The sequence below is a fragment of the Macaca mulatta genome, chromosome 1, assembly GCF_049350105.2.
Source record: "Macaca mulatta isolate MMU2019108-1 chromosome 1, T2T-MMU8v2.0, whole genome shotgun sequence".
NCBI classification, from domain to species: Eukaryota; Metazoa; Chordata; class Mammalia; order Primates; family Cercopithecidae; genus Macaca; species Macaca mulatta.
The window spans coordinates 175,184,180-175,203,519 of record NC_133406.1 but is presented as its reverse complement, the minus strand read 5'-3'; the positions used below and the strand labels follow the sequence as shown (position 1 = coordinate 175,203,519).

The 19,340-nt window shown below is 41.3% G+C and overlaps 1 protein-coding gene across 2 annotated transcripts; it reads left to right on the top strand.

Annotated features, from left to right (window-relative positions):
• The first annotated feature begins 2,826 nt into the window (after nt 1–2,826).
• LEPROT (leptin receptor overlapping transcript) lies at nt 2,827–18,150 on the top strand. 2 transcript variants are annotated; one of them, XM_015141789.3, is made up of 4 exons: nt 2,827–2,866; nt 7,419–7,494; nt 12,021–12,207; nt 13,948–18,150. In XM_015141789.3, exons 1-4 carry the CDS (start codon nt 2,851–2,853, stop codon nt 14,062–14,064), a joined length of 396 nt encoding a protein of 131 aa, XP_014997275.1. In that variant the 5' UTR covers nt 2,827–2,850; the 3' UTR covers nt 14,065–18,150. The 2 variants fall into 2 exon arrangements, with proteins under 2 accessions (XP_014997275.1, XP_077810705.1); XM_077954579.1 differs by lacking the exons at nt 12,021–12,207; nt 13,948–18,150 and adding an exon at nt 9,953–12,014.
• Nucleotides 18,151–19,340: the final 1,190 nt, after the last annotated feature.

Genomic DNA, 19,340 nt, shown 5'->3' with positions numbered 1-19,340 from the left:
GGTGTTTGGTAACCTGGAAAGGACAGCTGGCATGGGCAGAAAACTTGTTCAAGACAAACACTGTCCCAGCAATTTTAAAATTCCAGACATTACCCTGGGGCAAGCATCTCAACTTTTTCTTTCATACCACCTTCCAGGATCTTACTCCTGAGCCTAGGGTGCTCAAACCAAACCCTGCCTCTGACGTGTTGTCAGTTTTCCCTAAAATCACTTATCTTCTGTGGGACTGGAGTCAGGCTGACATGGAAGGCTCCCGCAAACCCTATTGAGGCTCTCTGGAGACAGAGTGGGTGATTGGAAATGGAAGGGGGAATGAGGGAAATTTAACCCCATAGAATATCTTCCCCATGAGAGTAGCTTAGCACTACACGAAGAGAGCTAAAAACCACAGACTTCCAGGGCTTGTCTGATACACAGGTTCCCTTGAGTGCTCTAACAGGTATTAGAAATAATATGATAGGGAACCAAGCTCTTGTAGAGGAGGGAGAATCTTTTCCTCTACCTATCTTAGGTTCTTCAGCTGGGTCTTTGTGCATTAGACCGGCCAAAGACAGACGAATGAACAAAAGTAAAGCAAGTTTATCAACAGGTGCATTGTTCATGTAGGTAAAATGGGAATACTCAGAGATGAGCAACTCAAAGGTTTGGTTAGAACTTGGGCTTATATAGCATCCTAGCCAAGGAACAATAAATTTTTAAAGAAATGACAAGATAAAGGACCTTGAGTCTCTAGGGGCAGCAAATTGTGGGAAGACAAATATATGGGAGACTAGTTGCAGATAAAGGCTAAATACTAAAGTTAATCATGTAGATTTTTCTTGTGTTGTCTCCAGGCTGGCAGGGGTCTACAATTGTCTCTGGTGATTAATCTTTGTCCTTCCTGGTAGAGCAGGCAGGAGGTACACTTTTGTAAACTTATATCCTGCTTTTTGGCAAATGGAGGGAGGGCAGAGTGCTTTTCTAGTACCTTGTACCTATTTGCTTCTTCCTAATTGCCTTCAGCTCAAAATAATCCTTAAACCAAAGTGGCATACACTGCCCATGCTCTTGAGTAGATTGAAGGCTCCAAAGTAAAAAGTGCCATGTAGTACGGGATCTCCAAGCATCTGCAGTGAGTCAGGTATTACAATGCTGTTTTCAGTGAAAGTGCCATCCGTCTATGAGGAGAAATGAGAGGAGCTAGAAAAATAAACTGACAGCTAGAAAAATACTCCACTGAATCAACAAATAGACATTTATTGAAACAATAACATGCTCAATGTGCAATTTTGAAAAAGTAAACTGAGCAAGGATCCTGAAACGTGATCGTGGTGAGAATTTATACTTCTCAGGTAGCCAGGGGAAGCTAAGTTTCTACAGATTCCTTTGTCTTTCAGTCCTTTTGAAAATAGAAAAAGCAAGAGAAGAGGGACCTAACCATCAGGTAGAGTGGATCTCAGCTGGAATGAGGGGAAGTGGCCCAGAATCCAACCTCCTCCAAAGAGCTGTGTGACAGGCAAGTCCTACCCTTTCTGCACCTCTTTCCTTAAATGTAAGATGAAGCATTTAGACCAGACTGTTTCAATGATCTTCTAGATTGCTCTTGCCAAAACAGAACTCTCCACTCCTGTGAGATAAGTACACAATGACTCTCAGAGATCTAAAAACTGCAAACTTTGAGGCCCCAAGGCACAAAAATAATAGCCTTTTTTTTTTTTTTTTTTTTTTTTAAGGTTCATGAAAGCTTCGGACACAAAAGCTTATATGGTCTTCGTCTCTACAAATAAACCAGGGAGTAAAGAAAAACCCCGCTGGTTTCAGTAAAGCGTTGCTATGAAGCAAAGCAAACCTATGCAAATATCAAGTTCTTAACGAGGTGTGTTTCCTAAGGGGCCTGTCCTCTGGTACCCCGCCCCTCCCCTTCCACAGTCATGTGAAGGCAAACAGGCACACACTCGCACACAAGCACGCACTTGGGAGCTCAGGGAACATAACACTGGTTAGTGAGTCGGTGTCCCTCTCCCATCGACTGCAACTTTTCCTCTCCTCTCTCCTCCCTCTCTCCACTTGTCTACATCTCCGTTCTCAGGAAGGCTCAGGGAGGATCCCCCGCTGCGTGCACTGCGTTCTGAGCGGCCCTGGAGAGACTCTGGGCCCGAGGTCCGGGCGGAGCCAAGGTCCCAGCCCACGAAAGGAACGGGCTTGAGGATTAGCCAGAGGGCTCAGGATCTAGGAGTAGGGTCCAGGGCACTGGGTTGGGGTTACTCTGGGGAAGCTTTGTGGGGCCAGGTGGGGTCTTAGGGCTGGAGCTGGACTCTGCGAGCTGGGGGCAGAGTTCTAGACTGGCAGGAACGGAGTTCTGAGTGGCGGGGGCGGGGTCGGGACCAACAAGGGGAGGCCTCTGAGAGTTGGGGGCGGAATTCTGGGCCAGTGAGGGATAGGGCGGGACCAGCAGGGGCGGCCTCCGCGAGCTAGGGGAGAAGCTCTGCACTATCAGGGGCGGGGCTCTGAGTAGCGGTAGCGGGGTCTGGAGCAGCAGGCGCTGCCTCTGCGAGCTAGGGGAGGAGCTCTGTACCGTCAGGGGAGGGGCTCTGAGTAGCGAGGCGGGGTCTGAACTAGCAGGCGCGGCCTCTGCGAGCTGGGGGCGGGGTTCTGCACCGGCGGGGGCGGGGCTCTGAGTGGTCGGGGAGGGGTCTGGACCAGCAGGCGCGGCGTTTGCGAGCTACGGTCGGGGTTCTGCACCGGCGGGGGCGGGGCTCTGCGTGGCCGGGGCGGGCTCGGGATCCGCGGGGCGACTCCCGGTCTGGCTTGGGCAGGCTGCCTGGGCCGTGGCAGGAAGCCGGAAGCAGCCGCGGCCCCAGCTCGGGAGACATGGCGGGCGTTAAAGGTACATCGCGGTCCCCGGCCCGCTCGTCGTGTGGTGGGGTTGCCACCTCCGTTCCAGTCAAGCCTGGGGCTGCGCCTTCCGCGCGCCTCTGGGGAACGGCCTCACCACCCTTCCCGCCTCTCCGGGTGGGGAGGCGATCGCCCGCTCCCTTCGTCCCTTGGGGTGCGGGTGGAGCGGCGTTTCGGGGGAGCCTCGGCCCTTTTTACGAGGCCGCTGGCCTCCTGCTCTCCAGTGGCGGCACCAGACCCCTCCCCAGGCGGAGCCCTCGGCGAGAGCGGCGCCCTCCACCCCTCTCGAGTTTTTAAACCGGGTTTCCACTTCTTGACGTGTCCACCCTAACGCCTTTCCTCCGGTTTTCTGCCCCTCCGCAGTTTCCTATTTGCTACAAAGGACGCTTTGTCTCCAGCGTTCTTAGCATTGGGAAACTTAATCCTCTTTTTCCTAATGATTTTTCCAACTGGGCAGAGTTGACTGCGGGCGGGTGTCAATGGAAAGCATCCAGAAAGACGGTGTTTCTCGCAGTCGTGGAGAGTAGATTACGTGTAATTTTAATACTGCTTTCTTCGATGTTTTCTCTGTTCGTCTATGCATAGAGAAGAAAGTAGTGTTTGTGTAGTATGTGTTTTTTGCCTGGGGCAGTTGATAAAAACACCGTGTACCTTATCTGTATGGCGTTAGAGCAATGTGAGACGGAAAAGGTTTTTTGCAAGGCTTCCTGTATTTTGGTAGGAAACCATTCCATTTCTAATCTGTCGAATAGAGTAGCATGACTTGTTTTTATGTTGGCGCTTGTATCATTCTTGAAATTTGCACCCAAAGATATCCCCAGTTAATATCTGCTATAAACATGTGTATACACAAGTACGCCTCTGTTCACTATGAATTTATCCGAGTGTGTGAGATGTTAGCGGTAGACATATTTTATCATTATTTCTGACTGACTTTTACACTCAATATCAGTTTAGTAAACATGGTTTACTTGGAGAGTGTCGACTGTGTGTTATACATCCTTTTGAAGCCAATGCCGAAAACATGAAAAGTAGTGTCTCAGTACAACACATGATCAGAAACTGCCAAATCATGATCATGTTACATGTGTGAATGTGTTAGAAAATTGTAATGTGGTGGAAAAAAAGGAAGTCCGAAATGGAAAAGGACTAAGGGAAGGAAGCATTTTACAGATTCTTCAACTTTTATTGAGGAACTACTGTATGCCAGAGACTTAGGGTACAAAGATAAATGAGAAGTTATTGGGGGATGACAGAGCTGGAAATAATTATATTACTATGTGAGTGTTTATGGTGTGCTCAGATGCGGTGGGAGAACAGAGATGGTAGGTTGAATTTTTGTCCTCCAAAAAGATATATTCAGGCTCTAATTCCCTAGTACCTGTGAATGTGATCTTATTTGGAAGTAGTGTCTTTGCAGATATAAGCAAGTTAAAATTATACTGGTTTAAGGTGGACCCTAATCCAATGACTGGTGTCCTTATAAGAAGAGGGGAATTTAGACATGGAGACATACAGGGAGAATACCATGTGAAAATGGAGACAGAAATTGGAGTGATGCAGCTACAAAGCCAGGAGCACCAAAGATTGTTGGCAACCATGTTGGCAACCACTGAGTATTAGGAAGAGGCAAGGAAGAGTGCTTCCCTGCAGCCTTCAGAGGGAGTGTGGTGTCGCTGCTGACACCTTGGTTTCAGAAGTCCAGCCTCCAGAACTGTCAGAAGATAAATTTCTGTTGTTCTCAGCCATCCAGTTTGTGGTACTTTGTAACGGCAGCCCTAGGAAACTGATCCAGGTGAGATTAATTTCCCGTGCTCCACAGAGAGGACTGTTTTCACAGAAGAGGCAATACTTGAACTGAATCTGAAGGGATCAATATGGCTTCACTTGGCAAGGCATGGAGTGAAGGTGGAGTATATCCCAAGGGGGGAGGACAGCACGTGACATGGTGCAGGGCGCATGAAATAACACGCCTTCTTTTCTTCAGGTACTTAAGCTTCATTAGTGAGACTGGAACTTAGTGGTGAGGGTTGAAGCTGGACAGGCAGTTAGGAATGAGTCAGGCCATGGGGAGCCTCCATGCCAGAACAACTTGTAGGCTGTGGAAGCAATTGCAAAGGGATGGCAGCAGTGATATATATAGTTGAAAGATCACTGTCTGCTGTGTAGAGGATGGACTGGAAGAGTCACAGAGGCAGGAATGAGAGGATAAGGGCCTGCACCAGGGCTGTAGCAGAGAGTTTAAGAAGTCTGGGAGATTGAGTCACCTTGACTTACTGATTCGTTGGAAGGTGGAATGCAATTATGGTGTCAGCCCTCTAAGATAGGACCTTTAAAGGGTGGGGATAGTGGTTCAGTTTTACACGTTACACATGTTGAATTTGAGGTTCTTGTTGACTGTCAAGGCAGAGGAGTTCAGATTGGAGGTGGAAGTACAGGCCTAGTTCTATAGGACCTACTCTGGGCTGGAGCATCAGTGGTGGCTGGGCCCTTGTGGTACTGGGAGCTTTGGGTTGAACGTAAGTTTTCAGCTGGAGTGTGTGGAGTGAAAAGAGAGATGGGGTTGGATTTTTGGTCAACTCCAACTTTAAGAGATGCAGAGGATGTGATTCCTGAAAAAAGAGGAAAAAAAAAAAAAGACCAAAAAGAATCAAACAGAAAGATGGTTGTGAACCTTGAGAAACTGGTATCAGAACAGAAGGAAGAGGTCTGCAGTTCCTAGCTTTGACAGGCCTCATGGAGGAGGGGTTACTGCAGATGGTCAGGCACAGAGGAGGGGAGCAAAGCCCGCCAGGAAAAGATCATCTGTAATGAAATAATATGTGGTATTTGCTTTCCATCCACACATGGGCATTTTCCATTGAAGAGTGGAAATGTAAAAAGATATGTTAAAATTGACAGTTTTTCTTTGTCCCCTAACATCTGTATACTTTCAGATGTTTTTAAAAAAGCACTTTGGCACCTTCCTATTAAAGAGTCTCTCTAAATCTTCTCTCAAGTAAAAGGAAGCAATCAAACATGTTCATTAGCTTAATTAATTAAATTCTAATTATGAATATTATGGACTTTTTTCAGAAGAAAATTTGGATAAGATAGTCTCCTATGCTTTTGATTTCTACTTTTATCAAAGAACATTGCTAAAATGAGTAGATACTTGAGTCAGTCAGTATTTATTTGACTACCTCCTTTTGCCAAGCACTTTACATAGATTATCTCATTTAATTCCCATAAGCTCAATAAGGTGGCACCATTATTTCCATTTTACAGGTGAGAAATCAGGTTCAGAGGTTTAGCTTCTACCCAAGGTCATAAGACCAGATGGTGGCAGAGTTAAGATTTGACTCATATTTGTGACTCAGAGCTCAAAATTTTTTAACAACCTTGATACTCTGTTTCTCACTCAGCAGCACAACAAGGGCAAATACGTTCCTACTCCCACAGAGACTAGTGTCCAGTAGATACAGGGAATAAATATTTTATTCAGTGGACACTAGTTGAGAATTGTTTCCTACAAAGACATGAAAACAATCTTCGAATACTTGAAGTACCGTGGTTTGGGGAGGCAAAATGATCAAAGGTATATATTACAGGGAGGCAGTTCTGGATATAATTTAAAGAAGGAGGGCTTTCAACATTTAGAAACTGTTGGAATTAAATTAAACCTGTCTTGAGTGGTAGTGAGTTTTCCTTCACTGGAGTTGTGTGGACCGACTGACTGCCCTCTGGTGACAAATATACATACATTGGATAGGGGTTAGGTATAGGAATTACTTGAGACCTTTGTATACCTTATGATTTTAAGGTGGCAGACATGGGTCATTGTCTTAATCAGTTTGGGCTACTATAAGAAATATATTGTAGACTGGGTGGCTTAAACAACCAACATTTAGTTTCCACAGTTCTGAAGACTGGGAAGTCCAAAATTTTGGTGCAGTCAGATCTGGTATCTGGTGAGAGCCTTCTTCCTGGTTTGCAGGCCTGCTTTCTGCTCTCACCTTGGAGAACAGAGGGAGAGAAAGAGAAGAGCATGTGCTCTACTTTCTCTCTTCTTATAAGGACACTCATCCCATCCTGGAGACCCTACACTCATGACCTCATCTGAAGCCAGTTATCTCCCAAAGACCCACCTCCTAATGGCGTCTCACGGTGAGAGGGGTGGAGCCAGGAAGGTTTCAACATATGAATTTGAAAGGGACACACACAATGCAGTCTGTAACAGGGATCAAATGTAACCTCAGTGAAATGAGTAAATTGCTACTTTTGCTCGAATTTGGGACCTTTTTTTCTTTCTTTTTTTTGTAAACATTTTTATTGATAAATGACTCACATACCATAAAATTAACATTTTTAAACTGTAAGATTTCATGGTTTTTAGTATATTCAGAAGGTTGTGCAGTCATCACTACTATCTAATTCCAGAAAATTTTATCATCTCCCAAAGAAACTCTGGACCTATTTAGAAGTCACTCCCCGTTTCCCCAAACCCTCTAGCCCCTGACAATCTCTACTGTGGGAACTTTAACTCTTGGCTTTATTTTTCACAGCTCTTGTGGCATTATCCTTCAGTGGGGCTATTGGGCTGACTTTTCTTATGCTGGGATGTGCCTTAGAGGATTATGGGTAAGTTATCATTTCAAAAAGAACCATTCCTCTTTCTGTGTCTTTGTCACTATTAGTATGGGTGTTAGAGAGTTTGGTCAATTTAGCACCAAGTTCTAACCAATGAGTTAGTGGAGCCCAGATTATGAACACCTTCCCTTTGTGGGTCAGGTGTACTTTTGCAGGAAAAAAAAGGGCTCTGTTAAAAAAAAAAAATTGATGTATTCATTCCGTAAGCATTTGTTTAACACCTACTCTGGGCTAGCTAGGGACACACAAATGAAGAGACACAGTCCTCTCCTCAAAGAGGTACAGTTCTAGTTGGGAATGAGAGACAGGCAAACAGTCTGGTCAGTAAGATGGCAGCTGCAGTGGAGATGCCGGCCAAGTATGCTGGAGCTCAGATAAAGTGCTTCTGAGTTTCAGTGGGACAGTCAGGGAAGGCTGCATGGCAGAGGTTGTATCTGAGCCAAGACTTGGTGGATAAATAAGAGTTTCTCAGGCTGATGAGTCAGGGGAGAACATTCCAGGCAGAGGGAACATTCTACACATTTTTTTATTCAACCATTGTTGGTTGAATGCTTCCCATGTGCCAGCTACTGTGATGGGAACTAGGGATTAAGACATAAGAAAACAAAGGTCCTGCTCTGTCAGAGTTTGTGTTTCAGTTGGGGAGACAGATAGTAAACAACAAAAGTGTGCATACTGCCAGAGGTAGAAGTGGTACAAAAGATGAAGAGCATAGAAGCTGGGAAGACAGTGCTCAGGGAGGGCCTCTCAGAGGAGCTAAAAAGTGAGAAGAATTGTCAAGAAAATCAGGAAGCAGGTCATACAGATCTCTAGGGAAAAAGTGCTTTAGGCACCAGGAAAGCTGTATGCTAAGGCCCAGAGACATGAAAGCATATATAGCCTTTTCAGGAAACCGCACATGGTACATTATGGTACAGCATAAATTGTAGTTGGAGTGGCAAAAGAAGGGTTAGTCAAGAGTGCAAAAGTCAGCACTTAGGGCTCTACATGCCTGCCATGTAGAGGAGGTTCCATTTTATACATCAGACAATAGGAGCTGGGAAAATATCTTGAGAATGGGTTTGGAGGAGGGGGTTATGTTAAAATGTCATTCTAGCCATAACGTGAGACCAGACAGGAAAGAGCTGAGACTGCAGTCAGGGAGAATAGTAAGGGACTACTGTCATAAATCAAGCAAAATTGAGGGCTGGAGTAGTAGGAATGGAAAGAAAAGGAGAGAGAGTTAGGAAACCAAACCAACCAACAGGTTTTGTTAATTGATGTCAAGATTCAACAAGGAGAGAGAGTTCTTAGATGTCTCTCAGGTGATTGGCTTGAACAACCAGATAGAAGATGATCTGATTAGGCTGGGCACCGTGGCTCACGCCTGTAATCCCAGCACTTTGGGAGGCTGAGGCGGGTGGATCATGAGGTCAAGAGATCAAGACCATCCTAGGCAACATGGTGAAACCCCGTCTCTACTAAAAATACAAAAAATTAGCTGGGCGTGGGAGCACACGCCTGTGGTCCCAGCTACTTAGGAGGCTGAGGCAGGAGAATCACTTGAACCCAGGAGGCGGAGGTTGTAGTGAGCTGAGATCATGCCACTGCACTCCAGCCTGACGACAGAGCAAGACTGTCTCCAAAAAATAAAAAAATAAAAAATAAAGAAGATGAAGATGATGATGTGGTTAAGTGAGACCAACTGAAGTGAGTTGTTATGACAGTGATGAATTTAAATCCATCACCACAGTCCTGGCCAACTATTATGGAAATTGTTTAAACCCAAGAGGGATCCAAATATAAGCAGTCACTTATATTTGTTTAGAACCTTCACAGCAATTACTTTATTCTAGATTTAGGAATGTAATAAGGTATTATTATCCTCATTTCTTGCTGGGAAACCAAAGCCCAGAGTAGTTAAAGACTTACCCAGATTACACAGCAATAAGTGACAGAGGCCGGGCATGGTTGCTCATGCCTATAATCCCAGCACTTTGGGAGGCAGCGGTAGGAGGATTGTTTGAAGCCAGGAATTTGAGACCAGTCTGGGCAACAAAGTGAGACCCCATTCTACAAAAAACTAAAATAAAATCAGCCAGGCATGGTGCCTGTAGCAGGGTTGGGAGGCTGAGGTGGGAAGATTGGTTGAGCCTAGGGGTTGGAGGCTGCAGTGGGCTGTAATCGCACCACTGCAGTCCAGCCTGGGCGACAGAGCGAGACTCCGTCTCTTAAATAAAAAAGTAAAAAAAAAAAAAAAAAAAAAAAATTAAAATCGCAGACATGGAAATGGAGCTCATGTTCTTATGCTCTTGACCAAACGTTTTTCCATTATTCCACAACCAACTGTAAATCTAGGAGTTTTAATTCTCTGTGATACACTGGGTCTTTGTAAGGTAAGAAAATGACTCATTACTGCTACTACAAAGAAGTTTGTTTTCTATCTTTATTTTAATTTTTTGTTTTTTAGAGATGCCACAACACCCAGCTGATTTTTAAAAAAAGTTTTTGTAGAGACGGAGTCTCTCTGTGTTGCTCAGGCTGGTCTTGAACTCCTGGCCTGAAGTCATCCTCCCGCCTTGGCCTCCCAAAGCTGTATCTTAATGATAGTGAACCAGGATTATCATCTGTATTGGAAGTCAGCAAACTGCCACATATAACCTGCTACCTGTTTTTGTAATAAAGGTTTTATTGAAATACAGCCATGCTCATTTGTTTATGAATTATCTTTGGCTGCTTTTGCGTTGCTCTGCCAATTATCTTGGGCAGAGTTGAGTAGTTGAGATAGTCTTTATGGTTTGCAGATCCTCATTATTTACTCTTTGGCCCTTTACAGAAAAAGTTTGCCGACCCCTGGCCTACATGTTTACTGAATTGTATATACTTAATATTTACATTTTATATATAAACAAGGTTTCTTGTATATGAACATTTCTCTTAGTTGGATATTGGTGGCTTACTATGAATGGAAACATAAAGTCAGGTTGTTTTTCACAAAATTGTCACTATATTCCAGGAAAAATTAAGAGTTCTTGGCTGTGGATATGTCAGGTGACAGCTATTTCTATTCCAAACCCCTTCCCTTCTCTGTATCTCCTTTCTCACTGTTCAAAGAAGGGCTGTGAAGTAGAGAATGTCTAAGGGCTCCTTCCCACAATATTGTTTGGTGATTCTTGAAACATACTAACATCCCTCTACTTTAGAATCAGGAGTCCAAATCCACTGTTTCCATCCTGAGTCCTCTTGAAGGACACATTCCCTTCTTGCCTTTTGGTTACCCAGATCTGTGGCTGGAATGGGAGGCTTTCATTAGCGTGGCTTCATCCTCACTCCTGCTTGTAGGTGCGGTCTGGGTGTGTCTGTGTGATCACAGTATTGTGGCGATATGAATTACTGTGGTGTATAGATGAAAATGAGCAGAGACTTTTTTTTTCTTAAGAAATGAAGCATAACAAATGTCTTGATGGAGAAAAAAATATTATTTTTGAAGTATTTATAGAGAAAATACCATTGGAAACCAGATGGCAATTTTTTTAATAATTGCAAAACCTTGAAATTTGGGAGGAAAACAGTTTTGTTTTGTTTTTGCATTACACTATCAATTGTGAGCTATTGTAATGAAGATTAGAGTACATCTAAGGTTTTCACTAGTGAGCATATTTATTTTCATGCCTTCTGTACTTAAAATTTATTTGTTATTTTATTCATTTAACAAGTATGAATGGAGTACATCATTCTAGGCCCTGGAGATAAATGGCGTTTGACCAAGACTAATCTATCAGATGGGAATAAGTGTTGTGCAGAAAGTTAAAAGATGGTGGTATGTTCAAGGGTGACCTGGGGTACTTTAGAATAGATGGCCAGGGAAAGTTCCGCTTTTAGAAAGGAATCTGTCAGTTTAGATCACATGGTATGAAGGAGTCAGCCAATGAGAAGAACATTGCAAGCAGGCAGCACAGCTAGTGCAAAGGCCCTAGGATAACAGTTATGAGCTCAGAGTGTTCAAAGAACAGAAAGAAGGCTGGTGTGGCTACAGATTAAGCAAATGAAGGGAAAGGAGTACAAAATGAATGGAAGAAGTAGATAATACTACACCATGTAAGGCTTTGTAAGCAAAGACAACGAATTTGGGGTTTATTCTAAGCCCTTAAAAGGTTTCAAGCATGCATGCACTCAAAAGATCTTTACCAAATTAGCTTTTGCAAGACACTCTACTATGTTCTACAGGGAAAGCAGAAATGACCAAGTTAAAATTCTGTCTCTAAAGAAATTGTGGCTCAGTGGTACAGAAAACAGTAAAGTTTCTAGAGATTATATTATACAGTGGTTTCTTAACACAATATAAGCTACCTACATAGTAATTTTAAAATTATCACTACTTATCTGGTAGAAATCATCTTATGTTCTTATATTCACAATTAATTAATTTTTTGACCTAAACACTTAAAATAGCAATGATTTTGAAATAGTAGTATGTCTTTCATTTAAAATGTAACTGTTACTTTTCTTTTTGGATTTTGCCTGGGTCCAACTGACAGCGTTTACTGGCCCTTATTCGTCCTGATTTTCCACGCCATCTCCCCCATACCCCATTTCATTGCCAAAAGAGTCACCTATGACTCAGACGCAACCAGTAGTGCCTGTCGGGAACTGGCATATTTCTTCACTACTGGAATTGTTGTTTCTGCCTTTGGATTTCCTGTTATTCTTGCTCGTGTGGCTGTGGTAAGTTTTATTTTCTATTGTTTTGCTCAACTGTTGCTGAGTTTACTTCAGAAGCCTGTGTCTGGGACCTCCATTTCATGTTCATTACTTAGGCTTTATACTCAGGGCCATGTATTTTTAGTTTCTCTGTTCTACTTTAGACCTGCCTATCAGTAGCTCGATCATGCTTTCAGAGTGCTTTCTTTATTTCTCTTACAACTTTTAGCCAGACTGTATGATTTCTTTCTTTTTCTACTTTAAGTTATTCTCTGGAATTGTTCTTAAATTTCTGCCTCTTAAGTCTTACAGTAATCCACAGATACTATGCTAGCAGTACTTTTCTAGTTGCAAGATGAAGATATTTCAAATTCTTCTCCTGCAAATGGGATCATGGACTCAACTCTCAATGCAGTAGAATAGGTATATGTTGAGGGACAACTATGTAGCTTCCAGAAAATGCAGTGAATAAGATGACATCTTCACTTCCAAGACAAAAACTTTCTTTTTGTCTTCAAAGTACACATTGTAGGTATAATTTATTCAATTATTTGATGTTCACTATCTCTCCTCCTATTTGATTTTATTCCCTCCAATTACATTCCGTTTTAATTTTATGAAATCTTATTTGAGGCATTAAATATCATTTGAGCGCAAGTCTTGTTTATTTATTCAATAAATATCTTTGGAACAACTGCTACTGTAAAACACCAGAAATAAGAAATAGGTACTGTCTGTGCTCCTAAGGAACACAGAAACCAGCTTGCTGGCTAAGTATACTGTAAGTGTACTATGTGAGATGGTTGAAGCATGATCAGAATGCCATAGGGGCACCAAGAAGAGAGAAATTCCAACTGGCATTTGGTAGGGGCCTCTAAGGATAAATAGCATTTGTGTTAAGGTAGGATGGCTGTTATATGGAATGACATTCACGTGTAAGAATGCAGTGTATGGAATAAAGAAGAGTCCAGTGTGGTAGAGCTAAAAGAAAGTTGTTGAGATTAAGGCTGGAAAGGCTGTGAAACCTGACTAGCAAGGGTCTTGAACTTTCACTAGATAATTGGGAAGGATTGAAAGTTTTTTAATACAACAAGATTGTCATGACTTTATTCTTCTTGTGCTTTAGACCAGCGCTTCTTAAGCGCTGCAGTAAATATTTATATTTTTTCCTTTCAATACTGTCGTCATGTTTTGTGAAGAAACTTTCATTGACGTTTCTATTGATTAAAGTAAAACAAAAAATGCCCACTAGAGGGTACTCTCACCCCCAAATGTGCTTCTGTAAAACCATCTACAAACCATTTACCAAGCTGGAAAGCAGTTTTCAGTTGTATAAAGACTATTATTTAAAGTCTTTTCTTGCCTAGAAAAGAAACAAACAAATTCATAACTCTCCAATTTTTATTTTCCATGAAAGAAGTTGATGTGTGCAAAACTTTCAGTACCCAATATTGTAATTGCACTATTTATAATCTTACCACTTGAGTTTTACTTAAGGCAATCATTGTCAATTAAAAACAAGTAGAGAAATATGTCTAATTGGGAAAATGTTAAGGATGATACCAGACTTAATTAACAAGTATCACAGAAGTAATTAGACTCATTACTGAACAGTTCATTGTCTCCTGTCTGTTACATTATTAAGCCTTTTAGCAGCTTTGTGTAATATTTCATTGGATGTTTCTAATGCAGAAAATAATAGAGATTGCAAAGAGTACGATATGAGGGAAGTAAGGATTTAATCCTTCTTTTCTTGTCTTTCAGATCAAATGGGGAGCCTGTGGCCTTGTGTTGGCAGGCAATGCAGTCATTTTCCTTACAATTCAAGGGTTTTTCCTTATATTTGGAAGAGGAGATGATTTTAGCTGGGAGCAGTGGTAGCACTTTATTCTGATTACAGTGCATTGAATTTCTTAGAACTCATACTATCTGTATACTTGTGCACATGCAGCATTTTACTATGAAATTTAATATGCTGGGTTTTTTTAATACCTTTATATCACGTTCACTTTAAGGAGGACTTCATAAGTAAAAGATGAGTTTTATTCTCAGCAAATAGACCTGTCAAATTTAGATTATGTTACTCAAATTATGTTACTCTTTTGGCTGTTCATGTAGTCATGGTGCTGTCAGACAATATGTTAACCCAGTCTTGTAGACAGCTGCCACCTTACGCAGTGCATGTAAACCTTTTGCTTGGGGATGTGCTTGGAGAGGCAGATAACACTGAAGCAGGTCTCTCATGGCCCAGGAAGGCAGGGGTGGATCCCTCCTTGTGTTGTAGTCCATGCTATTCAAAGTGTGGCCCACAGACCAAGAGCCTCAACATTTTCTAGGGCCTTATTAGATAAGTGCAGAATCTGAAGCCCCACTCTGGACCCAGGGCATTTTGATGAGATCCACAGGAGCTGTATGCACATGAAGGTTTGAGAAGCATCGTCATAGAGAAGTAAACATCACACCCAACTTCCTTATCTTCCCAGTGGCTAAACCACTTAACCTCTCTGGGTGTTACCTGCTCATTTGTTTGAAAACAAAAAAAAAGTCTCAGCTGCCCTCAAGTTCAGATGTTCAAGCCTATAATATTTAGGCTGTTCCTCAAATTTGTGAAAAGTGTTCTCAGAATTGGGAGATAGTCAAAGGGTACAAAGCCTCAGGAGGAATAAGTGTGATTTTTTTTTTTTTTTAAGATCACTTGCACAGCATGCTAAATATAGGAATAATTGAATGTATATTTCAGTATTGCTAAGAGAGTAAATTTCTAATGTTTTCATTAAAAAGTTAAATATTTGAGGTCGTATGTTAATTAGTGTAATCATTCCACCTTATATTCAAAACTCATAACACCATATTGTACCCTATAAATATATACAATAATTTGTAAATATATAATCAAAATAAGTTAAAAAACAACAAAAAAGCCCCTCTCCCCCAAAAAAATTCTCAGTGGGGAACAGATGTATCTTCTCATCTGAAAGGCAATGCTGGGGGAAGGGCTCCACTGAGATGTGGGCTGGGAGGCTGGGCTGGAGCCAGCCCCTGCATTAGTAGGACGGGAAGAATAGATATGTGACTCTTTTACATTTCCTTTATGATCTGGGCTTCTCCCCAGCTCCTTCCCTCTGCCCCCCACCCCTACTCTTCAACAGTTCTGGTTTGCCCTGACTTCTCTGCGACTCTGGCTTCTTCCTGAAGTGATACAGGAGCCATGTAAGCACGCAGTGGATGAACTGCTTAATTTCACTACATGTTGATGTACTTATTGTCTTCTATCCTGTAGGTCTTTTCTATATAACTTTATGCCACCCTTAAATGAATCATTGGGTATACATGTCATGTTGGATCCTGTGATCACAGTTTTCCCAGCTCATCTTTTTCTAAGATCTGTTGAGGAAGGGAAATATGGGAAGGAGAACCATTTGATCAGAATACAACCAATAGTCTTTAAGAATTTTTAAAGTATGAAACTGAAATACATTCAAAACACTTAATCCTTGAGGCTTGTGATCTGAGTAATTAGCAGATATGATGCTGGGACCAGAAAATAGAAAGTAATAACTAAAGTGTTAATGTGCAACGTTATTTTTTGGACTTGTGCATGATTTTATGTTTTCAATGTCCTGTGTACATATAGAATTGTTAAAGTTGTTGTTTCCAATATTTATATTAGAAAAATTATTTAGATACTTTATAATTTTAACCAGCATTTTTTAATAATGACACTTGCATTTATTGTATTGTAATAAATTTCACTTTCAACTTTAAAAGTTTAACTTTAAAAGTTTTTATTGTGATGTTGCCTTGCCTGAAAAGATAACAAAAACGAGAGAATTTCTTGATGTTTTAAAATGGGCAGTTTTGAGCAATAATCTGTCCTAATAGAACAATAGCAATAAGTTTTAGGATACCATTTTGAATGTCTAGTTGCTGTGTAATACCTTTTCTTTCTAAGATGGCAATAATGATTCGTTTCTACTACATTTTGCAAAAGTGTTTTTGTTGCTTATACACATTTTCAATAACCAAGATAGCCTTCATATGTAGCCTTAAAGCATTACCTCTTGACTGTATCTTTAGAGTGATATAAAGTACTTGTATATAGAGTATTTCAAGTGATAGATTATTAGATTTGCTCTATGTCTGAAAGGAGAGCTATTTATTCTGTAGTGCCTACATATCATTTAAATAGTAAATATCAGTAGGAAATATTGCTGTATCTGAATATATAATACAAAAGTTTGATCATGGTGACACAAATGTTGGGCATTTTTTTCCTTACAGAAGGCTCTTTTTTTTTTTTTTTTTTTTGAGACAGAATCTTGCTCTGTCGCCCAGGCTGGAGTGCAGTGGCACATCTCGGCTCACTGCAAGCTCCGCCTTCTGGGTTCATGCCATTCTCCTGCCTCAGCCTCCCAAGTAGCTGGGACCACAGGTGCCCACCAACATGCCTGGCTAATTTTTTGTGTGTGTTTTTAGTAGAGAAGTGGTTTCACCGTGTTAGCCAGGCTGGTCTTGATCTCCTGACCTTGTGATCCGCCCACCTCAGCCTCGCAAAGTGCTGGGATTACAGGCGTGAGCCACTGCGCCTGGCCAAGAGGCTTTTTTTTTTTTTTTTTTTTTTTAATAAGTTGTACAATGTATTTGGAGATTCAGAGCATAGTGACTGTAGTCTAAAACTGAGATTGCACTTCTAAAATTGTCCACAAGTAAACAATCTTATGAAGGGATTCTTTATCATGTTTCAAACAAGTGGCTTACAAGCAGACTTTGAGACACTTTTCCACAGAAACAATACCATGAATTGGTGATTGAGTTTCCAGGCCAAGCCTCCCTCAACAGATTCAACTCTAATGTACCTGACCTGTGATACTGAAGGTGCCTGCCTGAGTTTTGGGTCTGTGAGACAGGGTAGTGTGAGCAGTTCGGAGGAAGGACAGTGCAACTTTCCACCCCTTTTCCTAAGAACAAGGTCTTTCTCCTTTTAATTTTTCCACTCATTTTCACCTCCTAATGCCCTTGAGATCCAGGTGCACTCCTGGGAATTTTGCTCACCTCTGCCAACTGAGAGCCTTCCCATTGGCCTCCATCTTCCCTCCTGAGGTTCTTCATATTCCAGAGTCACCCACCCTTCTCTCATTAGTTCTCTAAGTCTGATGTCATGTGGTGCTGAGAAGAAAGCAGATCACACTTCATCACAGAAACAATGAATGCCTTGTGATTTTCTTCTCCACATCTGAAACTCCTGACACCTGCATTGGGCCGACTGCCATTCCCATGACTGCCGCACCTGCATTTTTAGAGAATGCCTCATAACCCACTGATTCTTGTTCACAGAGAATGGGAGAACGGAATGAAGAAACATTCCAGCAGCTTATGGAAGGATAGCAATATTTTGGGACAGGGACAATCCTATCGTATCTCATCTCTTCCTCAGGAGGAGTTCTGAGCTGGTCTTGCTTTTCATAGTTGTTTCTTTTCTTCCATTTAAGAACCCATAGATTTTTCTTACGGTCCTGAGGAAGTCCTTACCTCTGAGGTATCTCCTCCACGAATACTGTTTTCAAGGCTGAAATGGTTCATCATGTTAATAACCTTCTTTATGTTCTCAGGGAAATGCTTAGGTGGTGTCACAAAATGTGCCTTTTCAAAGTTTGCAAAATCACATTTTGTATCCCGATAGAACCAAAATATTTATGAGGATGCTAGTTGTGAACTAGTGATTAGTTCGCAACTGAGAAGTATTATTTCTGTAGTAGATACATATTAGTTGTGCATTTTAATTTAATTCTCCTTTTTCCATTTTGTCTCATGAAGTACCTTATTGCAAAAATCCCACTGAGTAATAGCTCATAAATTATAATCTTTCAAATAGCCATGCTACCAGCATACAACAGTGATACATGTAACCCCAAATGTAATGTGATAGGACAATTACTTTGTAAATAAAAGTTGTTACTGACATTTTAACGAAGGCTTTTATGTACGTTATTAAATGAAAAAGTTTATATGTTCCTTTGAGGTATGTTACGTTTGGAAAGGAGATCGGTAAGTTAATTTTCCCAGTGTTTTTGTCTGCATAATCTTAATGTGAATCTGACCAGTGAAACCTGTACTTGCTGTAGTTGAAGAGAAGCAGTCCAGGAATGTTGTGCTGACTGGAAGGAATCCAGGCCCTAATTTCTGTGGCTGATGCTCCCCGTGGTGGACTTGGAAGACTGGAAAAGCTGTATTGGAAAAGAGGAAAAAACCTGACACCTTAAGAAAAGTGCTCTACATATTTTGAAGAGTCTTTTTGCACACTAAAGAAAATAATGCACTAATAGAAAATAGTCTTTAAGGAATAATATATCCTCCTTATGCACAAAATATTTGGGAAAGATCTGATTTTTACTAGTGGATTTAGGCAGCCAGATTATAAAGAAATCAAGCTAGTTGTTTCTTTGTGTTGCCAAGCCAAGTGTAAAGTTAAACTTTTAATAGAAGTAGAAATAAAAATGTGATAATACCAACATAACTGTAAAATGGCCATAAGAAAAATCAGTTCCCAAGCAAAATTAATAGATGACCATTTTGAAACAGTTATTTGTGGTCAATACTAGGCACATAGGCAAAGTGGTCTTAATCCTAAGATTGCTCATTTGGAGAAGAGCACATTGGAGATTGCACAGTCTCTCTTCACTTTTGAGTAGATCTGTCAAAATTGAATGATTATAACTGTTTACACACTTCTGAATGAATGAATAGATAATAAGTGTGTGGATTCATTCATTCATTTTTTCCCCTCAGAATAATTAAATAATAAAACCATCAGTTCAACTTGAGCTGGCTAATCATTTCACTTATCAATTTAAAGCGTAAATGCACCCATGCCTCTGCCGTAACACTTTCACTTCCTCTGTGGTTGAGAAACAAATGGTATCACCACACTCTGTAAAGTTTCATGATTTTTACAGCCTTCTTCTCAAAATTGTATGCTTGTTCATCTGACAAACCCAGAATTCTCCAGTACTTCGAGCCATCACTGCTGCAGCCTTGCCGTTTGTGGTTCCTTGACAGTGCTTCTGCTAAAATCCACTTAACCACTGATGGAAATGAGTTACATGAGCTCTAAACACAGGTTTTAATCCGATTCCTGATTTATTCAAGATACCACTTTA

Bases quoted from the DNA above. Each gene is read 5' to 3' on its own strand.
- LEPROT (XM_015141789.3), top strand. The intron at 7,495-12,020 runs GTAAGTTATCAT...TCCAACTGACAG, and splicing joins TGTGCCTTAGAGGATTATGG to CGTTTACTGGCCCTTATTCG. The intron at 12,208-13,947 runs GTAAGTTTTATT...CTTGTCTTTCAG, and splicing joins TTCTTGCTCGTGTGGCTGTG to ATCAAATGGGGAGCCTGTGG.